Genomic DNA, 16,186 nt, shown 5'->3' with positions numbered 1-16,186 from the left:
TGAGAGGTAGAGATGAGGGCAAGGGCAAGGTCCCCGAGTAAGTCTGAGCAAAGGCAGAGGCGTGTAGGCTCATGGGAGAGAGGAAATAAGGAAGGTGGACAGGGTGAAAGCTGCTGTAGGTGCAGCCCAACCCCACGTAATCCGCCCCCCCCCCCCCCCCCATGCCACCTCTCCGTCCTATTGGGCTTTTCAGGAAGAACACACTGCCCGGGGCAACGCTGGTGCTGATTCATCCTTGTGGCCCCAGGGCCCAGCCCAGGGAATATGAGTGGACACTGGTTGAGTGATGGAAAGAGAGACTCTTTCTAACGTTTATTAAACCACGGACTAGTTAGGTGCTGGGTGGGGCTGGTGGCGGACAGAGCTCTCAGCCAGCCTCCTGTTGCCCACATGGCCACGGATGGCTTCCACCCAACACCTCCTTCCCCAACACACCCCCAGGACACACTATCACAAAAGTGAACAAATGCAACTTTTTTTTTCCTTTTACAAATGACACTTTGCGTCCCCGGCCAGCAGGGGTGGGGGTGGGGAACTAGTTAAAAGTGACCGTCCGTCCGTAAGAAAGGCAACGACGTCTATAAAATGAGCACTAAGGAAAGAGCCAGGGCTGGAGGCCGAGATGCGCCCCTGGTGGGGGAACATGAGCCCGGGTGGGAACTGCCTGCCTCCTGTGCTGCTCTCAGTAGGGGGAAGGGGGGTGGGCTATGGGGGCTGAGTCTGGGAGGCCCGCCCTGGCTTGTGGTAGGTGGGGCTCCAGGACGACATCATCATCTTGGGGGGGCACCTAGAAGCAGTGCCTCAAGGATCAATGGGAACATTTCCAGTCTTGATGCTAGGGGACCCGTCCAGAGTGGGAAGCTGGCGGGGCTGGGACTGGCATGGCTGATGCTTCCAGAAGCTCTGAGAGGTGAAGCAACAGCTCGTGCATCACCCCTGGTCAGTGGGCCCAGAGTCCTGCCTCCCCGGGATGACAGGAAGTGGGTGTCAATGGTAGGATGTGGGTCTTGGCAGCAAAGAGGAGCCCAGGAAGGGGAGAGGGGGGCCATGGTTGAGAGAAGACAGCAAAGTGCAAAGGGGCCTGGCTGGGAGGCAGTGATGCCTCTGCCACTGCAGTGCCTCAGATGGACAATGCTCTTTCTCTGGGCCTCAGTTCTCTCATCTGCCACAGGAGGAGGTGGGCTTGATCCTCCCTAAATGTGCGCCCCTTCCCCGCACCAAGTTCTTTCTGTAACTAAAGTTCTACCCAGGGCTCGAGGGGAACAGAGGAGGATAAAGTGGGCCCCATGGGCCCAGAGCAAAAGAAACCCATGCCCCTGAGTGGCTGGACCATGGGCCCAAGGGGACACTCAGCCATGGACCTGACCTCTGACCTCCCTTCGGTCATAGTCAGGTTGGCCCAGGCCTGAGGGAAGGCACTTTGGGGTCGAGTGGGGAAGGACAGCAGGGAGGCAGCTGTGTCGTTTGGCATCAAAGACCCTCTGCTTACGGTTTGGGGGACAATACAGACAGAGGGCAAGACTTTCCTCCTGGGTGTTGTCCCAGGTCCAAAGCCTCTTCTCGGTCCACAGCTGTCTTCCCTGATGCTGCCGCCACGTAGGCCTGCAGAGTCCCCACCGGCATTGGCACATTAAAATATAAATCACCCGGGACCCGAGTCAGCCCGGGTGGCAGTCTGTCGTGTGGCCTGGGGCCACCCCATTTGTCACAAGGTGCCCCGGCCCCTGGAGGCCGGTTCCCCGGTGTCTACGCAGTGCAGAGCCACGTTGGGGCTGGAGCCAGGCTGCCGGGGGTAGGCACCCTCCCGTACCGGGCGCCGGCACTGCGTGCTCCGGCCCACACGGACGCTCTGCAGCGCTGGCAGGTGGAGGAGCAGCGTCTCAGGCAGGGGCGCCAGGCCTGTGCCCGACAGGTCCAGCTCCTGCAGGGAGGCCAGGCCCGAGAACACCTCGGCGCCTGCCCACTTGAGCTTGGGGTTGCCTGACAGGTCCAGGACCTGCAGGCTGCGCAGCTCATGAAAAGCATAGGGTGCCAGCTGGGGGACGCTCTGCAGGCTGCCCAGCGACAGGTGCGTTAGGCCCGCCAGCCCGGTGAAGGCGCCCGGGCCGATGGCGGCCAGCGGGTTCCCATCCAGGCTCAGGTAGCGCAGGGGCAGGTCCCGGAGGTCGGGCACGGCGCGGAGCCGGTTCCAGGCCAGGTTCAGGCTCTGGATGGCAGGCGTGGGCAGGCTGGCGCCCGCGGGGTGGGGCGCGAGGCGGTGGATGTGGTTGTGGGAGAGGTCCACGTGCAGCGCCCGGCCCTGGCCGCGGGTCGTGAAGGCGGACAGCGGGACCTCCCGGAGCCGGTTGTAGCTGAGGTTCACGTCGCTCAGGGGCGAGCTGGTGAAGCTGTCTGCGGGCAGGGCGGCCAGGCCGTTGTGGCTGAGGTCGAGGGACTCCAGGTAGCGGAGGCGGGAGAAGGCGGTGGGCGAGATGCTGGTGAGCAGGTTGTGGCTGAGATCCAGGCCGGCCAGCGTGGTGTAGCCTGGCCCCGCCAACACCGACTCGTTCACGGTCTCCAGCCGGTTGGAGGACAGGTCCAGGTGGGCGGTGTCCAGAGGGATGGGCACCGGCACGATGTGGGGGCCGAGGCCGCTGCAGTCCACGCGGGTCAGGCTGAAGCTGTCAAAGAGGCCGAAGGTCTCCACCTCACACTGGCACCCGGGGAAGCATGGCCGGGTCGCCTGGACCCAGCGGGCGGACAGCAGCAGCAGCAGGGGCAGCAGCAGGGGCAGCGGCATGGTCGAGGCTAGAAAGAGAGCCACAGGTAAGGGTGGAGAGCAGGCACCCCCATACCAGGTGGTACCAACCCAGCCCCATAAGACACCAGCCCAGGGGTCGGCAAACTCAGTCAACAGAGCCAAATATCCACAGTACGACGATTGAAATTTCTTCTGAGAGACAAATTTTTTAAACTTAAACTATATAGGTAGGTACATTGTTATGAACTTCATTAGGGTACTCCTAGGCTGGCCTTTGCTAAAAACTCAAGGGGCCAAAGAGCCGCATGGGTTTGAGAGCCGCAGTTTGCCGACCACTGCACCAGCCAATGTGTCTAGGCACAGCTGAAAGTTACCACCAGCACCCTGCCCTCCCAGGATTCTTTCCCTGAATACTCCTCATATAATTCTTTGTCCCTGTTCCCCTCAGGCCTCGCTCTCCCCATCTGTATGGTAAAAGAGGTTAGGACAGATTCGTGGATTAAAAAAATAATAATAATAATAAAATAAATAAATAAATATATATATATATATTGTTATTGATTTTAGAGAAGGAAGAGAGAGAGATGAAACATCAATGATGAGAGAGAATCATTGATTGGCTGCCTCCTGCACACCCTGTACTGCGGATGGAGCCCGAAACCTGGGTATGTGCCCTGACCAGGAATGGAACCGTGACTTCCTGGTTCTTAGGTCGCCACTCCAACGCTGGCTGGACCAGATTGGTGGATTTTAAACTTCAGGTGGCAGAACTCTTTCTTAAATATTATCACATGGAAGTGGGCTGTTCTGGCTGAAGTGAGGGCTGAGGCGTAGAGCCTCCATGCCTGCTCACCATCTCTGCCCTAGGAGGGTAAGGAGCCCAGCTGGGAACACACTGGACTGGATGGATCTTTGGCTGGCCTCCAGAGCCCGGATGTTCCTGGGCCCTGGGCTAGTCTCAATCCAGGCCCTATGGGGAGGGGCTCACAGCTCAGGGTTGGCGTCAGGGTGTTCCATGCACCGGTGCTGAGCATGTGCCCGGTGCTGTGCTAGCCGCCGCACAGACTGGCCTGACCCTCACAACCACAAAAATGGTCACTGCTTCATGAAGAGGGAATTGAGACTTAGCTTCAGAAAGCCATGCATGGCCACACGTTAACTGGGAGGGGAGCTAGAAGGAGCAGAGGAAGCATGGCTCACTGTCACTGTTTGGCAGGGGCTGAGTCATGCCCAAGACCCACACACCAGCCTCCCAGATGGAAGCCTCTCCCTGCAGGGACTGGCCCCACCTCACCTTTTTTAAAAATTATTTTATTTTTTTATTATATATTTTATTGATTTTTTTACAGAGGAAGAGAGAGGGATAGAGAATCAGAAACATCAATGAGAGAGAGTCATCGATTAGCTGCCTCTTGCACACCCCCTACTGGGGATGTGCCCACAACCAAGGTACATGCCCCTGACCGGAATCGAACCCGGGACCTTTCAGTCCTTAGACCGAAGCTCTATCCACTGAGCAAAACCAATTTCGGCTCACCTCACCTCTTTTGTGGGTGATGATGGATGAGTCTACAGTCCTAAGCCCCCTCCCCTGGCCTATCCTCCAGAGGCTGGAGCCTTCATTCTGTTATACAGATAATTAGGCAGACAAGAGCAGAGCAAGGACGCCGCGCCAGGTACAGCAGCTCACCAGGGCAGAAAGCCCTGGATACCTAGCAGGGGGCAAAACTAGAAAAACAAGAACCCCGTCCCCCAGGGTAACCTTCCTCCCACAGCATATTGCTGGTCCTGTGGTTTAGAGACCCCTGCCTTTTCCTCCCTAAGGTAACATTGAGGTCTCAGTTGTATTTCAGCTCCAGGCCCAGAAAAGCAGCAAAACTAGACAAGTGACACCTTGGCTGCATCAGGACCAGCTACACTGACTAGTGACCGCCTGCCTTGGCACCCACCAATCAGTGGAGATCATGACCTTGCAAGAGCTCACCTGGAAAGCTGATGAATATTCTATTGAGACCTTCCCTTGAGACCTCCCCTAAGATTTCCATCTGCAGGAGAGGAATAAACACGTTCGGAAGGAAGAACCCAGGGTATGCCATTCCCTGCCATTCCCTGCCTCTCCCCGCCCTCTCCCCCTCTGCCCCCCAGCATGCCTATGCCATTTCCTTTCCCCTTTTCCACTAAGGAACCCCATAAGACTTGCAATCAGGGGAGCAGTGGGCAGCAGCAGCTCGTCCTGAACTAACTCCCTGAACCTGTCTCCAAGCCCCCTTTTTTTTCCTCGGATGTCTCTGTGAGCCAAAGCCTAGACTCTCCTGCTGCTTCTTCCATGCCCTTCCTTGTTTCACTCTCCTAAATCTGTTTTTGCTGCGGCCAATAAATTCTCACTCACTTTGCCACACTTGGTCTCTTGATTGAAATCTTTCCCTCAAGAAGACAAGATCAGAGGCCTCATCGTTAGATCATTTCTGCCTTGGTGAGTTTCTGTACGTGGCCCATCGTCCTTGCTCTGCTCATGTCTTCCTAACTATCTATGTAACAAATTCCATTGTAAAGACTTCAGGACGGGCTCTGGGAATACCCGTCCCAAGCCCCTACCCCCAGCTGATACAGCTATTACCCCTCGTTGGCTCTTCCTTTCACCCAGGCAGTTGGGCTGGCTCCCCCATTACACAGATGAAGGAACAGAGTCTCAGACAGGAAAAGGGTTTACCCCAACGTAGTAAAAAGCAGGGTAGGATTAGAACCCAGGTCTGCTCAGTTCCAACTCCTCTATTTTCATCTGCTGCCTCTGGCAGGACTGTCGGGGACAGACAAGATCCAAGAGGGGCTTTCCCCAGCCATATGTTATGATAACAAGCCACATGTTAGGATACAAGCAAGCATGTCCCCGTACAATTAGAGCGCAGCTGCCACCGGTGCCAGGCACTACACGTACACGCTTACATTCAATCCTCACACCCACGCACATCTGTCCGCCAGAGCCTCCGAGCGTGCCTGCTGCCGCTCCGTGGTGGTGCTCGTGGGAGGAGGAGGAAGAGGGCTGAGCAGTGACAGCGTCTCACTGGACAGTCTGTGGTGAGCCCATCCCACCACACAGCATCCCCTCAGGCTGGGGCACGGAAGGCACGAAGCCTCACTCCCGCAGGCCTCCTCATCTGGGGAAGCCCTACTCTGCCCCCTGCTCTGTCTTACCGCCACCATCTCTCCCACTGGTCTTCCGGGAGGGATGGACCAGGGACCTGCCCACCTTCTAGTCTGGGGTAGGCGGGGAGGGAGCAGCATGATAGTATTACCAGCCCGCCATGAAACTTTAAAGGGGTAGCTACTTGATCCTCACTGGCCCTGCATGGGGGCAGGAAGCAGTGGGGCTCTCCTCCGTTGCTCCCCTCAGGGGGCCCCTCCTTCCCCACCCCTTTCTATTATGGAGTCCAATTTGAGGATTAAACCCAGCCCAGGTGCATCCTGGGCTTGGTCCCAACTGAGGGAGGATAGAGTGCTCCAGTGTCTGGAACCAAAAGGGAAAGAATTAATTTGCTTCAGGCACCTTTTGTTCTCCTGTGTGAGCTTTACCACAGGGGTTCATTACCGCTCAGGGCCCCACCTCCCCTGCTAAGCTGATCTGCTCCTATCCACTCTTCCTGGGGTTTAAACAAACAGCACAGGCACAAGAAAATACCTCGAGATTTCCCTTTGGTTCCCAAAGGTGATTATACAAGGTGCTTATTAAATGCCAAATGGCCTCTCGTGAGCTCCTGCTTATGTAACTGGGAGCCCAAACACAGCCCAAACCCTACGCCTCCGCATAGGGGGCCTCTCACCACCCTCTCCGGGCCTCAGCCTGGTCCTGGGAACCACAAAGCCGTAATTCTTCTCCTGCCCTCCTCACATAAGTTGATTGGCTCTCACTGAAGTGCAATCCAAACTGGGGAGAGCTATGCATGCATGCAAAGTGGTCATCGCTCTGGGTCACTATAGAAATGGGAGGCCATGGGAGGGAGGGGCAGCAGACGAAAAAGGAGCAGGGCTGTAAATGAGACCTAGCAGATAGCGGCTGGGGACACTCTCAGGGCGTCCTGGACAGTCCCTTGCACAGCCCTGCACAGTGGACACCTCTCCCTGGGCCCCTGTTCCGTGCCAGGCCTGGATGTTCACTTGGAAAGCGCTGACACTGGCAGTCAGAGCCAGACCTCCCTATGTGCTGGTGCTGGACACATGTTCTCCCATACAACCCTCAGTCCCTCGAGGAGGTCAGCAGTCTTATGTCCATTTTAGAGCGGAAGAAGCGAGGATGAGAAAAGGGAGGTGGTGGAGCTGGGAACGGAAGTTGGGTCTTCCTAACCTCATCATTGGTTTGGTTCATGGAACGTATACTTCTGCGTGTTGCTGGGGAAAGAAGGGTTTAGGTGTCCCGAGTCCTAGGGCCAAGCTCTCTACCCACAACTGACTGCTGTGATGAGGTAGGTGCCAAGCTTTTTAGTATCAATGGCTCAGGGGCTTTCCTGAGGTCACAGCAGAGCCCAGAGGCCTCTCAGGGGTGTCCCAGGCTGGTGGGGAAAGAGAAGGGAGAAATCCCTGAGAGGCCTCACAACTGTGGGCCCAGAAGTGGGCATAGGCAGAGGAGTGGGCGGGTGGTCTCTGAAAGTCAGGGCACCTGTTCTGCTCAGAGGAAATGTCCCCTTTGGGGTAACATACCGAAGCGCCTTCATGGGATTGCCCCAGAGATGCTAGGCCCTGGCACTGCTGCAGGAAGCCCCGAAGCAAAAGGCTCAGGAGCCACTGGGAGGGCAGGAGAAAGAGACTGAGGGAACATAAGGAAAATTCCTGCCAGGGTCTAGCCCTTTAGAGTTCACAAGGGCCTTTGCTTATTTGATGCTGGGAGGACCCAGAACTGTCCCTTACTGTAGTGATAAGCGAGTGTGCAATCACTTGTCCACAGACCCCAGTGGCCTCCTGACTCCGGGCCCAGGGCTTCCCTGGCCACTCATGATGGCTGTTGACTCTCCTAGGGATCTTACGGAGTTGGTAAAAATAATGCTCAGCAGTTTGCAAGCTCATGGAGAGGGCTAAGGCCATAATGCTAGGTATCATAAGGATAAATTACATGTCTAGGAAAACTATAACTATGCATTAAAAAAAAAAAACCCAACCCAAATCCTAATTTTAGCAAGGCCAAAAGAAAATATATCAACACATCAGTGGTTTTCTTTAGATAGAACTCTGAGTGATTTAAACATGCCTTAATCTCTTTACATCCCTCCTCATATCCTCTCATACTAAAAAAATAAAATTATATATATATATATATATATATATATATATATATATATATATATAAAGAAAGTAGCAAAGGCTCCTAATAGGACTGCTTCATGGCCATCTCTGCTTTCTCTAATCTTGGGTAGCCACAATCTCTGAGCCTCAGTCTCATCGGTAAAATGGGATACTAACAGCCACCTCACATGTGAAGGACAGATACAAAGGGGCCTACTGAAGGGGCAGAGGAGGGGGTAAGAAGTGGTTGAATCTGGGTGTACTTTGAATGTGGAGCTGATGGAATTTGCTAGTGGGTTGGATATAGAAAAGCGAGGAATCCAGACTCCTGAGTTTTTGTCATGAAGAAGAAACAAAATGGTAGAAGTAGGGCACCTGGTGGGGACCCCAGTTCAAGGGAAAGGCGCAGTGTGGGCTGCCCTGCCTTCCTCCAGACGGGGAAGGGTGGGCCTGGCCCATCTCTCTTCGTCCTTCCTGTGGCAAGCATGTCAACGCTATCCTTGGCACCCTCATGGAGTCATTCTTTCCAGCAGGCCACACTACGCAATTTCTCAACAGGCTGCAGGTCTGGGAAAGGATGAGTAATGCGAGTTCCTCTTGACAAAACCTACCAGCCTCAGCTCCATGGAGAGGAAAAACCTTCATAGAGAGCAAGGGGCCTTGGACAGCTTGCAGTGCTAATTGGGATAGTCACTTTCCTTCTCTGGTCCAGTTCCTTCAGTCGTGAATCTGAAATGGTAATGAGGGTCCCACTGGTCTCAGAAGGGCTGGTTGGGAAGGTCAGACTAAGGAGCTAAACACTCCTATAGAGAAATGAGACCCCAATGGGTGGAAGACACGTTATGGAAAGACTGTGCCTTTTCATTCTACCTGTACCCATATCTCCTGCAGACATAATCAATCAATCACAGCACCACTCCCTAGGAAACCTGCACAGGGCCTCAGAGCTCTTCTCAACATGTCTCTCTACCCTTTGATTAGAGTTTGCCCTTGAGATGAAAACTGCCATTCTCAGATCAATTCTCTGATTTGGAGTGAAAACATAGCATAGGAGTCACCTGCTAAACTGGGAAACTTTTGGCAAGTGTCTTTCTCTCCCTCAGCCCATTTCTTCATCCAAAATGGAGACACCAATCCCTTCCTCAAGGGACTGCTGAGGGCTGGAGATCACAGGGCTAGGATACTGGCAGATGTGCAGTCCATGGATGCCTGTACTTCTCCTAGGCTACGTGGTAAAGGAGTCCTCCAGAAAGGGCACCCATGGACCACCCCTCACCTCCTTCACCATTCTCTGGGGCTGGGGTGGGAGAAGAGGAAGCAACTGGGCAGCTGTGCACAGTGACAAGATAGGCTCTGGAGGACAGGCATGAGCCCCAGTCTTAGTCTCTGCTCTGCATGGCCTGTTCACATTTTCAGACAAATCCCCCCTGACCCTCTCGCTGAGCCTCAGCTTCCACAGCTCCACTTAAGAGGTTAGGTCTAGACAATCTAGCTCTAGTGTTTCAGGATTTCAAAAACTCACAAAGGCATTTACTAAATCTCTATTAAGTACCGCGTGAGGTGTGAGTTGGGGTGGGGTGGGGATACCAAGTCCTCGTAGGGCTTACTCGCCAGCCGTGGGGACAGGATAACAACTCAGGACAAGATCACTAACACTCGCCTTGGACCCAGACCAGGACTCCAGGCCCAGGCCCACCGCTATCTGTGTGACCTTTGCAGTTTTATTTCCCCGAGCCTCGCTCGGCTTTGGCACCTGTGTAACCGTATTAGTTCTGCCTCCCTCGGGGAGCTATGATCTGCTGTCTGGAGCGAAGCAAAGGCAGCCAGGTGGTCATCAAAGGGATCTTTGGCTCAGATACATCATTTCTTTCCCAAACCCGACTTGTGGATAAAAATCCACTCACACATCAGCCAGGTTACAGAACACGGGGGCAAGAGGGCAAGGTTTAGAGACTGGACCCACCCTTGGTTTAGGGGTCCCTTTGGGTGGGGACCACTAATTATTCCTTGTTGGGCCCCCTGTGACTAAGGAAAGTTTGCAGATGGCCAGTGGGGGTCAAAAGAGTAATGGTGTGGCCCTAACAGGCTCCAGTAGTGGGGACAGGATAACAACTCGGGACAAGAACACTAACACTTGCCTTGGACCCAGACTCCAGGCCTTCTTGCTAAAGAGCATCTACAAGTCTGGCTACATCACTTCTCTCCTCTAAAACCTCTTGACTTCTACTTTTACCATCAGAAAAAAAATTAAAAAGTTCTCTCTAGCATGGAGTCAGCACAAGTTGTCCCCACCTAACCCCCTCCCCCGGCAGAGCCCCCATCTTCAGTTGAACCTACTGTGATGGTGACAGCCACTGAACAAGACAGCCTCTGCTTTCACTTCCCTAGACAGAGGGCTGGAGAGCTAGAAGGCCCTTCAGGGAGCAACTGAGGCACAGAGAAGGGCAGTGATGGCAGGGAAACGGACCCAGGACCTAGGTCCTGATGCCTCACGCTGCTGCCAGCATCGACTGCATCCACCCAGCCTGTCCTGGCCCTGCCAGTGGAACAAAGCCGGTTCTGTCCACTCAGGCTTCCAGGCCACCCCTCCCTTCCCCTCCCCTCTTTGCTCCCGGAGCCGGCCACACCACAGTCTGAGCACACCTCTCGGACACACACTGAGCAAGTTCTCTGTCGTTCGTTACTTAGCTGCCCTGTTTCTCGAAGTGTGAGCCGCGTGGAGCAGTGACCCTGCCTTCTTCACCTGTTCATCCCTTCCCCCACCGGAGGCCAGAGCCAGGCCTGGCGGCCAACACCGCTGGACAAACAAAGAGCCCAGCAGTTAAGAGTCAACTGCTGGACTCAGATCTGAATGCAGCTCTGTATCTACCGGCCTCAGAAAAGTCTCAGTAGGGACGGCCACGCAGGGTGGGTGAAGCGTGAAGCACTCAGCTCACTGCCTGCCTGCCGCACGTGAAGGACTGAGCACGGCGGACAGTGATGGTTACTAAGCTTCCCGGGGACCATGGCAGGGTCATTTTTCTTTATGGCCCTCCGTACCCAAGAACCCAACTCAGTGCCAGGCACCCGGCGGGTCTGTAACTGTCGTGCCAACGTTCCCAGCCACTGTGCTGATGTCTGCTGGCGAGGCCCCAAGCTCCCTCCTCTGAGCCGACCTCTCTGGGGTTAGGAGTTCTGGCTCGGTCCCCTTGGCCCCAGCTGCCTGCCTCTGGCGCCGCAACACAGCATCTCTGGCCCATCGATTTGCCAGCTCCTCAGCCCAGCTTCAAGACGGGGCCCCTGGCACAGCAACAAGCTGGGCAGGGAGCTGAGCCTCAGGCTGGACCAGAGCCCCAGCACCGACCCCAGCCGCTCCTTAGTGCCTGTCTGCCTCCTGAGCTCACTCAAGCTGCCGCCAATGAAATCCCCAGGTGAAACTTCCATTAATATCTTGCCCTCCAACCGTTTAGTCAGCTCTGGAAGCTCAAGACAAAAAGAATTTCAGGGCCAACTCCTGGAGCCTTGAGGACTGGCCCTCCCAACAGAACCACTAACGCCGCCCGTCTGTACAAACGCATCGGCTCACTACGCACTTCTACACCAGCCCCTCGTGTCTGCCTCGCCACAGCCTCTGGCCGTTGGGATTCCGGGCAGTTGGGTAGTAGAGGAACAGGTCCCAACCCCAGAGACCTCAGCTCCACATCCAGTGATTCTTATACCATGTGCCTCAAGGAATAAATGGGCCCGTGTGGATGGCGGCAACTGATCATGCTGGACTACGTGTACCCGTCTGTCCTCCTGTGCTCAGGGATGGGCTTACATCCATTTCTATGTCTTTGGGGCTGAGGACTGGACTTGGCACACAGTGGGTACTATATGAATACTATCACCTAAGAACACCTCTCAACTTTTCTAGAGCCTCCCCAACTGTTATCTGGTCAGTCACCCTGCAAAACCAGCAGGTTAGATGGCATCCTACCTACATCATTGGGGACGTTCAGTGCTCTGTTCAGAGTCACACAGCCAGGCAGGCCACGGGCTGGACGTAGGATCCAGGTATGCTGACACCCAGTGCACGGCCTCCTCCGTGACATCGTCCCCAGGGCAAGTGGGCCCTGGAGGTCCGTCCAGCAACCTCCCCTTCGGAAAATAACCTACAGGAAAATGGGCAGGGCTCCTAATGCTATTTTCTTCTTTCATGTGTCTTCCTTCTGAAACTTTCAAGTTCCCTGTGGTCTGAGGCAGCATGTAAAGGCATACGGGGAGGCAGTCTGGGGCACAGGAAATGGGTTTTACAGACAGGCAGAAAGGGATCCAACCCCACAGTGCCTCACCCCCCATGAGGCTTGGGTGTGCCCTCACGCTCGAGTCTGACTCTTCATCTATGACGTAGTAAGAATCCTAGCACCGCTCCCAGCAGGTCACTGGGATGATGACAAAAGAGAGAGTGAAGACTCAGCTTCGGGCCCCGGCACATTTTGGTGCTCGCTGAATGTGGGTTCTTGCCCCCCTAGTTGGTGATTTCAGGGACCAGGAAAAGAAAAAGAAGTGACACCAGCAGATCTGAAGGCCAGGCAGAGGCAAAGGATGGACAAGAATCTAAAATGCATCCCCTGAGGACTTGGATTCTTTCTCAGCGAACCCCTCCTGGGCCCCTCTGGAACCGGGTAAGGGTTTGGAAAGGTCTCAGAGGTCAGAGAAGGCCGAAGAAGTTGTGTTTCCTGTGACAGAATGAGGACGATGCCAGAGATGGCCTTCTTTTCTCCGTCCGCCATGCAAACCCTCACGCGTGGAATTCCAAAGCCAGCTCCTCTACGAGGCCTTCTCTACTTAATCCGCCCTCATTGGGCAAAAGGCCACCTTTCCCTGGGTTTCCATGGCCCCTAAGTCATCATCTGTCAAGATACTACATGCTTCTTGTCTGCGGCCATCTCTGAATGGGACTGTGTCCAGCTCCTCTCCTGCGTGGGGCCTGGCCATGTGAAGGGGAATAAACCAGGGAAGTGAAGTGCCCTGGGCAGAAAGCTTCCCTCTGCTCGGGGAGGCTAGCAATTCACCCAAGCGGGCAGGGTACGAAGGGCTTCGCCGGGTGGTGAAACCAGGCGTAGGACCAGAGTAGATGCTATCTCTGCCTTCTCCTTTCAGTGCAACTCAACAAATATCTGCATGCTATACAGACTACAAACCTCTTCTCGTTTTATTGGCACATGCAATTCATTATCCTAGTTCACATTCACAACAGATCCGCGAGACAGGAATTCTTGTCCTCATTGGAAGGCTGAGAAGACTGATAACCAGAAAGGACAAGTTACTTGCCCAAGGCCACCGAGCTAGGGAACAATGGCGGAGTGAATCCAGGTCCTTCTGACTCTAAGGGGCTGGGAGCTCTGTCTCCCAGTCTCCAGCATCACCAACAAGCCAAAGGAAGGTTTCTTAGAATTACCCATCTCATCCATCATGCCTACTTAAACCCTCAGCAGCTCTCTACTGCCTACAGGTTCAAATCCCTGTAGGATTTGGCTCCTGCTTTTCCTCCCAGCCTCAAGTTGAATTCTACCCCGCCCTGTAACACACACACACCCACACACACACACACCCCCGCATGTTGGCCACCTCTGTGCTACTAACAGAACACAGAGCTGTGCAGTCCGGGGTACTCTCTGTGGGAGACACTTTACTACCTCCAGAGTGTAACTAGCATTCACCTGGCTTCCTGTTTCTGCCTTCTAGCCTTTGGTTGGTCCAGGGTCTCCTTGCATACCTCACTCTATCCCTCCCTAAGCCACCTCCTCTCTCCCCCCTTCAAAAGAGCAAATTCGTGCCTGGGAATTGTTCTGGTCAGAATGAAGGTATGTGAGAAAAGAAACATCAAAGTATTTCCAGGTTCTGGGGTCTCCACCAGTTAGCCAGACAGGAAGGGAGGAGAGAGGCCATCAACACCTCTTTCCAGAGAGGAAACTGAGGCTCAGAGAGGGAAAGTGCCCACAGTGGCCTTCTTCCCACAAGGGAGACAGAAAGTGCGCCTCCTTTGTGTCTGCAGCATCTGGCAAAAAGTCTAGGTTTAAGACCTGGGGCAGCGTGGGGGTGGTGAAGTGTTAGGGTTATCTTTGCCACTCAGGATCAAAAGCATGGCAGGCTCCGCGCCTGAGCCCTCCCTCGGAGGTCAGACTTGGGCTCTGCAAGCCTGGACTTCTCCGAAGGGTAGAACACGAAGGGAGGAAGATGGGGGAGGTTCCTGGGACACCTCCTGGCCCAGGCCAAGGGGATGGCACGGCCCTGGGGCTTTGCTGGTTATCCCCGACCCAATGCTCGGCACCACAGGGAGTGCTCTCGCCGCCATCCATGGCTAGCTGACCAACTTGCCCAGTGCCCGTACTGCGGGCCCGGGGCGGGCCCATTCGGAGCCGGTCCGTGCAAGGTTCCTAATTCCCCACAGTTCAACTGGGGCTCTTGGAGCCAGGGCCTCGGGCAGGGCCGGATCTCGAGGAGCCCTCACCTTCTCCCCTCGGGATTCCAAGGCTGGTCCTCCCGCTCCGGGGCAGGAAGGATGCAAACGGAGAGCGGATCTCCCTCCAAGCCGGGACTGGGGCAGCTCTCAGCCGGGCAGGCACGTGTCTCTGTCTCTGTCTCTGTCTCTCCCTCCCTCCGTCCCTCCCTCGCTCTCTCCAGGAGCGCGGGGCGGGCCACGGCGGCTGCCCTCTCCTCCCCTCCCCAGCTCCGGCCGGGACCCCAGGCCCGCGCTTCCCGCTCTCCCCCTCCCCCGTTCCACCCTGGGGACCCGCACGTTCCTCACGCCCAGGCTCCACCGACCCCAGAAGCGAGAGGGGAGGGCTGCCCGCGCCCCCGCCCAGCCTGGGCGGAGAGGAGGGCCGGCTGTTGCCCGAGGAACCGGGAGAAAAGTTTGCAGCCAAGTCGGGGGCCCCGCGGACAGCAGGGGAGCGCGGAGCTGGGGGGCGGCGTCTGGCTGCGCGCACATCCTCTGCACAGACACCCACACCGGACACGTCGGCAGCACAGACCACGTCCGCACACCCTCTGCACCGACACCCATGCACACCCACCGCCCGGCGCGGGCCGCGGCACCTGGACACGGCGCGCCACGGCCACGCCGAGCCGCGAGCACACAATGGCACGGGCAGAGGCACGTCCCCAGACTCCGAGCCACAAAGGCCCGCAGGCGCGGGTGCACGTGTCCGCACAAAGACCCCGGCCCGAGCCTTTGTCTCTCCGAAGCCCTCTCCGCCGGGTCTGGGCTCCCCGCTCCCGCCGAGCCCGGCCGGCCGGCCGGCGCTGCCCGCGCCCCGGGTCCGGAAAAGTTAGGAGGCCCCGTCCCCGCCCCGGTGCCCAGCGCCGCCGCCGCTGCCGCCGCAGGGAGCGGCCAGGTCGGGGTCCCGGGCTCCCCGCTCCCACCCGGGGACCCGCACCCACCTGGAAGCCGGCGTTGCAGCCGCCTCGGCGCGCTCCCCAGGCGGCCCCGCCGCGGGCCCTGGCCGGCGCTTTTCTCGGCGCCGCGCGTCCCGCCCCCGGGTCCCCGGTCCCCGGTCCCCGCCCGCCCCACGCCCAGGGGCGGCTCCGGCGGCGGCCGGGACGGAGGGAGCGTGGCCAAAGTGCGGCCTCTCCGCAGCGCTCCCGCCTCCGGCCCGCCCGCAGCCCGCGGGGCCCGGGTTCCACCCCAGGGAGCGTCTCCGAAGTGCGTGCGCAGCGCCCGCCCCGGTGCTCGGCCCCGCTCCGGCTTCCAGGAACCCGATCCCTGCCCCCGCCGGAGCGCCGGCCGTCTCCGCCGAGGGCCCAGGGTGGGAACATCTGGAGGTCCCGAGTGTGTGTGTGTGTGTGTGTGTGTGTGTGTGTGTGTGTGTGTGTGGAGGGGGGGAATGGGGGGGGGGGTAGAGAGAGGTGGGGGTGGGAGGGGGATTGGGGTTGGGGGGCGATGGGGTGGAGGAGGGAGTTGGTAAGAAAGAGATTGGATGGGTGAGGCTTCCCTCTTCTAGAGTTTATCCCCTCCCCGCCCCGCCCCCAGCTTTTTAAATTAAAAAAAAAAAAATTTTTTTTTAACGGGTGAAAGGGGTCCAGAGACGTTTGTGAGAGGCTGACCAAGTAAGAATCCGAAAATATGAAGCAGAGAGACGAGCTGAAAGGCGAGCCTGAAGAGAAGCACAGAGAAGAGAGCCCGACTGAGGCAGAAAGCCTGGCTGGAGA

The 16,186-nt window shown here is 56.6% G+C and overlaps 1 protein-coding gene across 3 annotated transcripts; it reads right to left on the bottom strand.

Annotated features, from left to right (window-relative positions):
• Positions 1-279: 279 nt before the first annotated feature.
• TSKU (tsukushi, small leucine rich proteoglycan) lies at positions 280-15,560 on the bottom strand. Of its 3 annotated transcripts, XM_036428550.2 has the most exons (3): positions 4,283-4,691; positions 3,762-4,034; positions 280-2,787 (listed from the first exon to the last, which is right to left on the bottom strand). In XM_036428550.2, the coding sequence occupies exons 2-3, from the start codon at positions 3,772-3,774 to the stop codon at positions 1,706-1,708; spliced, it is 1,095 nt and encodes a 364-aa protein (XP_036284443.1). In that variant the 5' UTR covers positions 3,775-4,034; positions 4,283-4,691; the 3' UTR covers positions 280-1,705. The 3 variants fall into 3 exon arrangements, with proteins under 3 accessions (XP_036284443.1, XP_036284445.1, XP_036284442.2); XM_036428552.2 differs by lacking the exons at positions 3,762-4,034; positions 4,283-4,691 and adding an exon at positions 15,419-15,560; XM_036428549.2 differs by lacking the exons at positions 3,762-4,034; positions 4,283-4,691 and adding an exon at positions 4,725-4,742.
• Positions 15,561-16,186: the final 626 nt, after the last annotated feature.

This window comes from Pipistrellus kuhlii, unplaced genomic scaffold (assembly GCF_014108245.1).
Source record: "Pipistrellus kuhlii isolate mPipKuh1 unplaced genomic scaffold, mPipKuh1.p scaffold_m20_p_9, whole genome shotgun sequence".
Classification (NCBI taxonomy): Eukaryota; Metazoa; Chordata; class Mammalia; order Chiroptera; family Vespertilionidae; genus Pipistrellus; species Pipistrellus kuhlii.
Note: the sequence above shows the minus strand (reverse complement) of the source record. Positions and strands in the feature narration are given on the sequence as shown.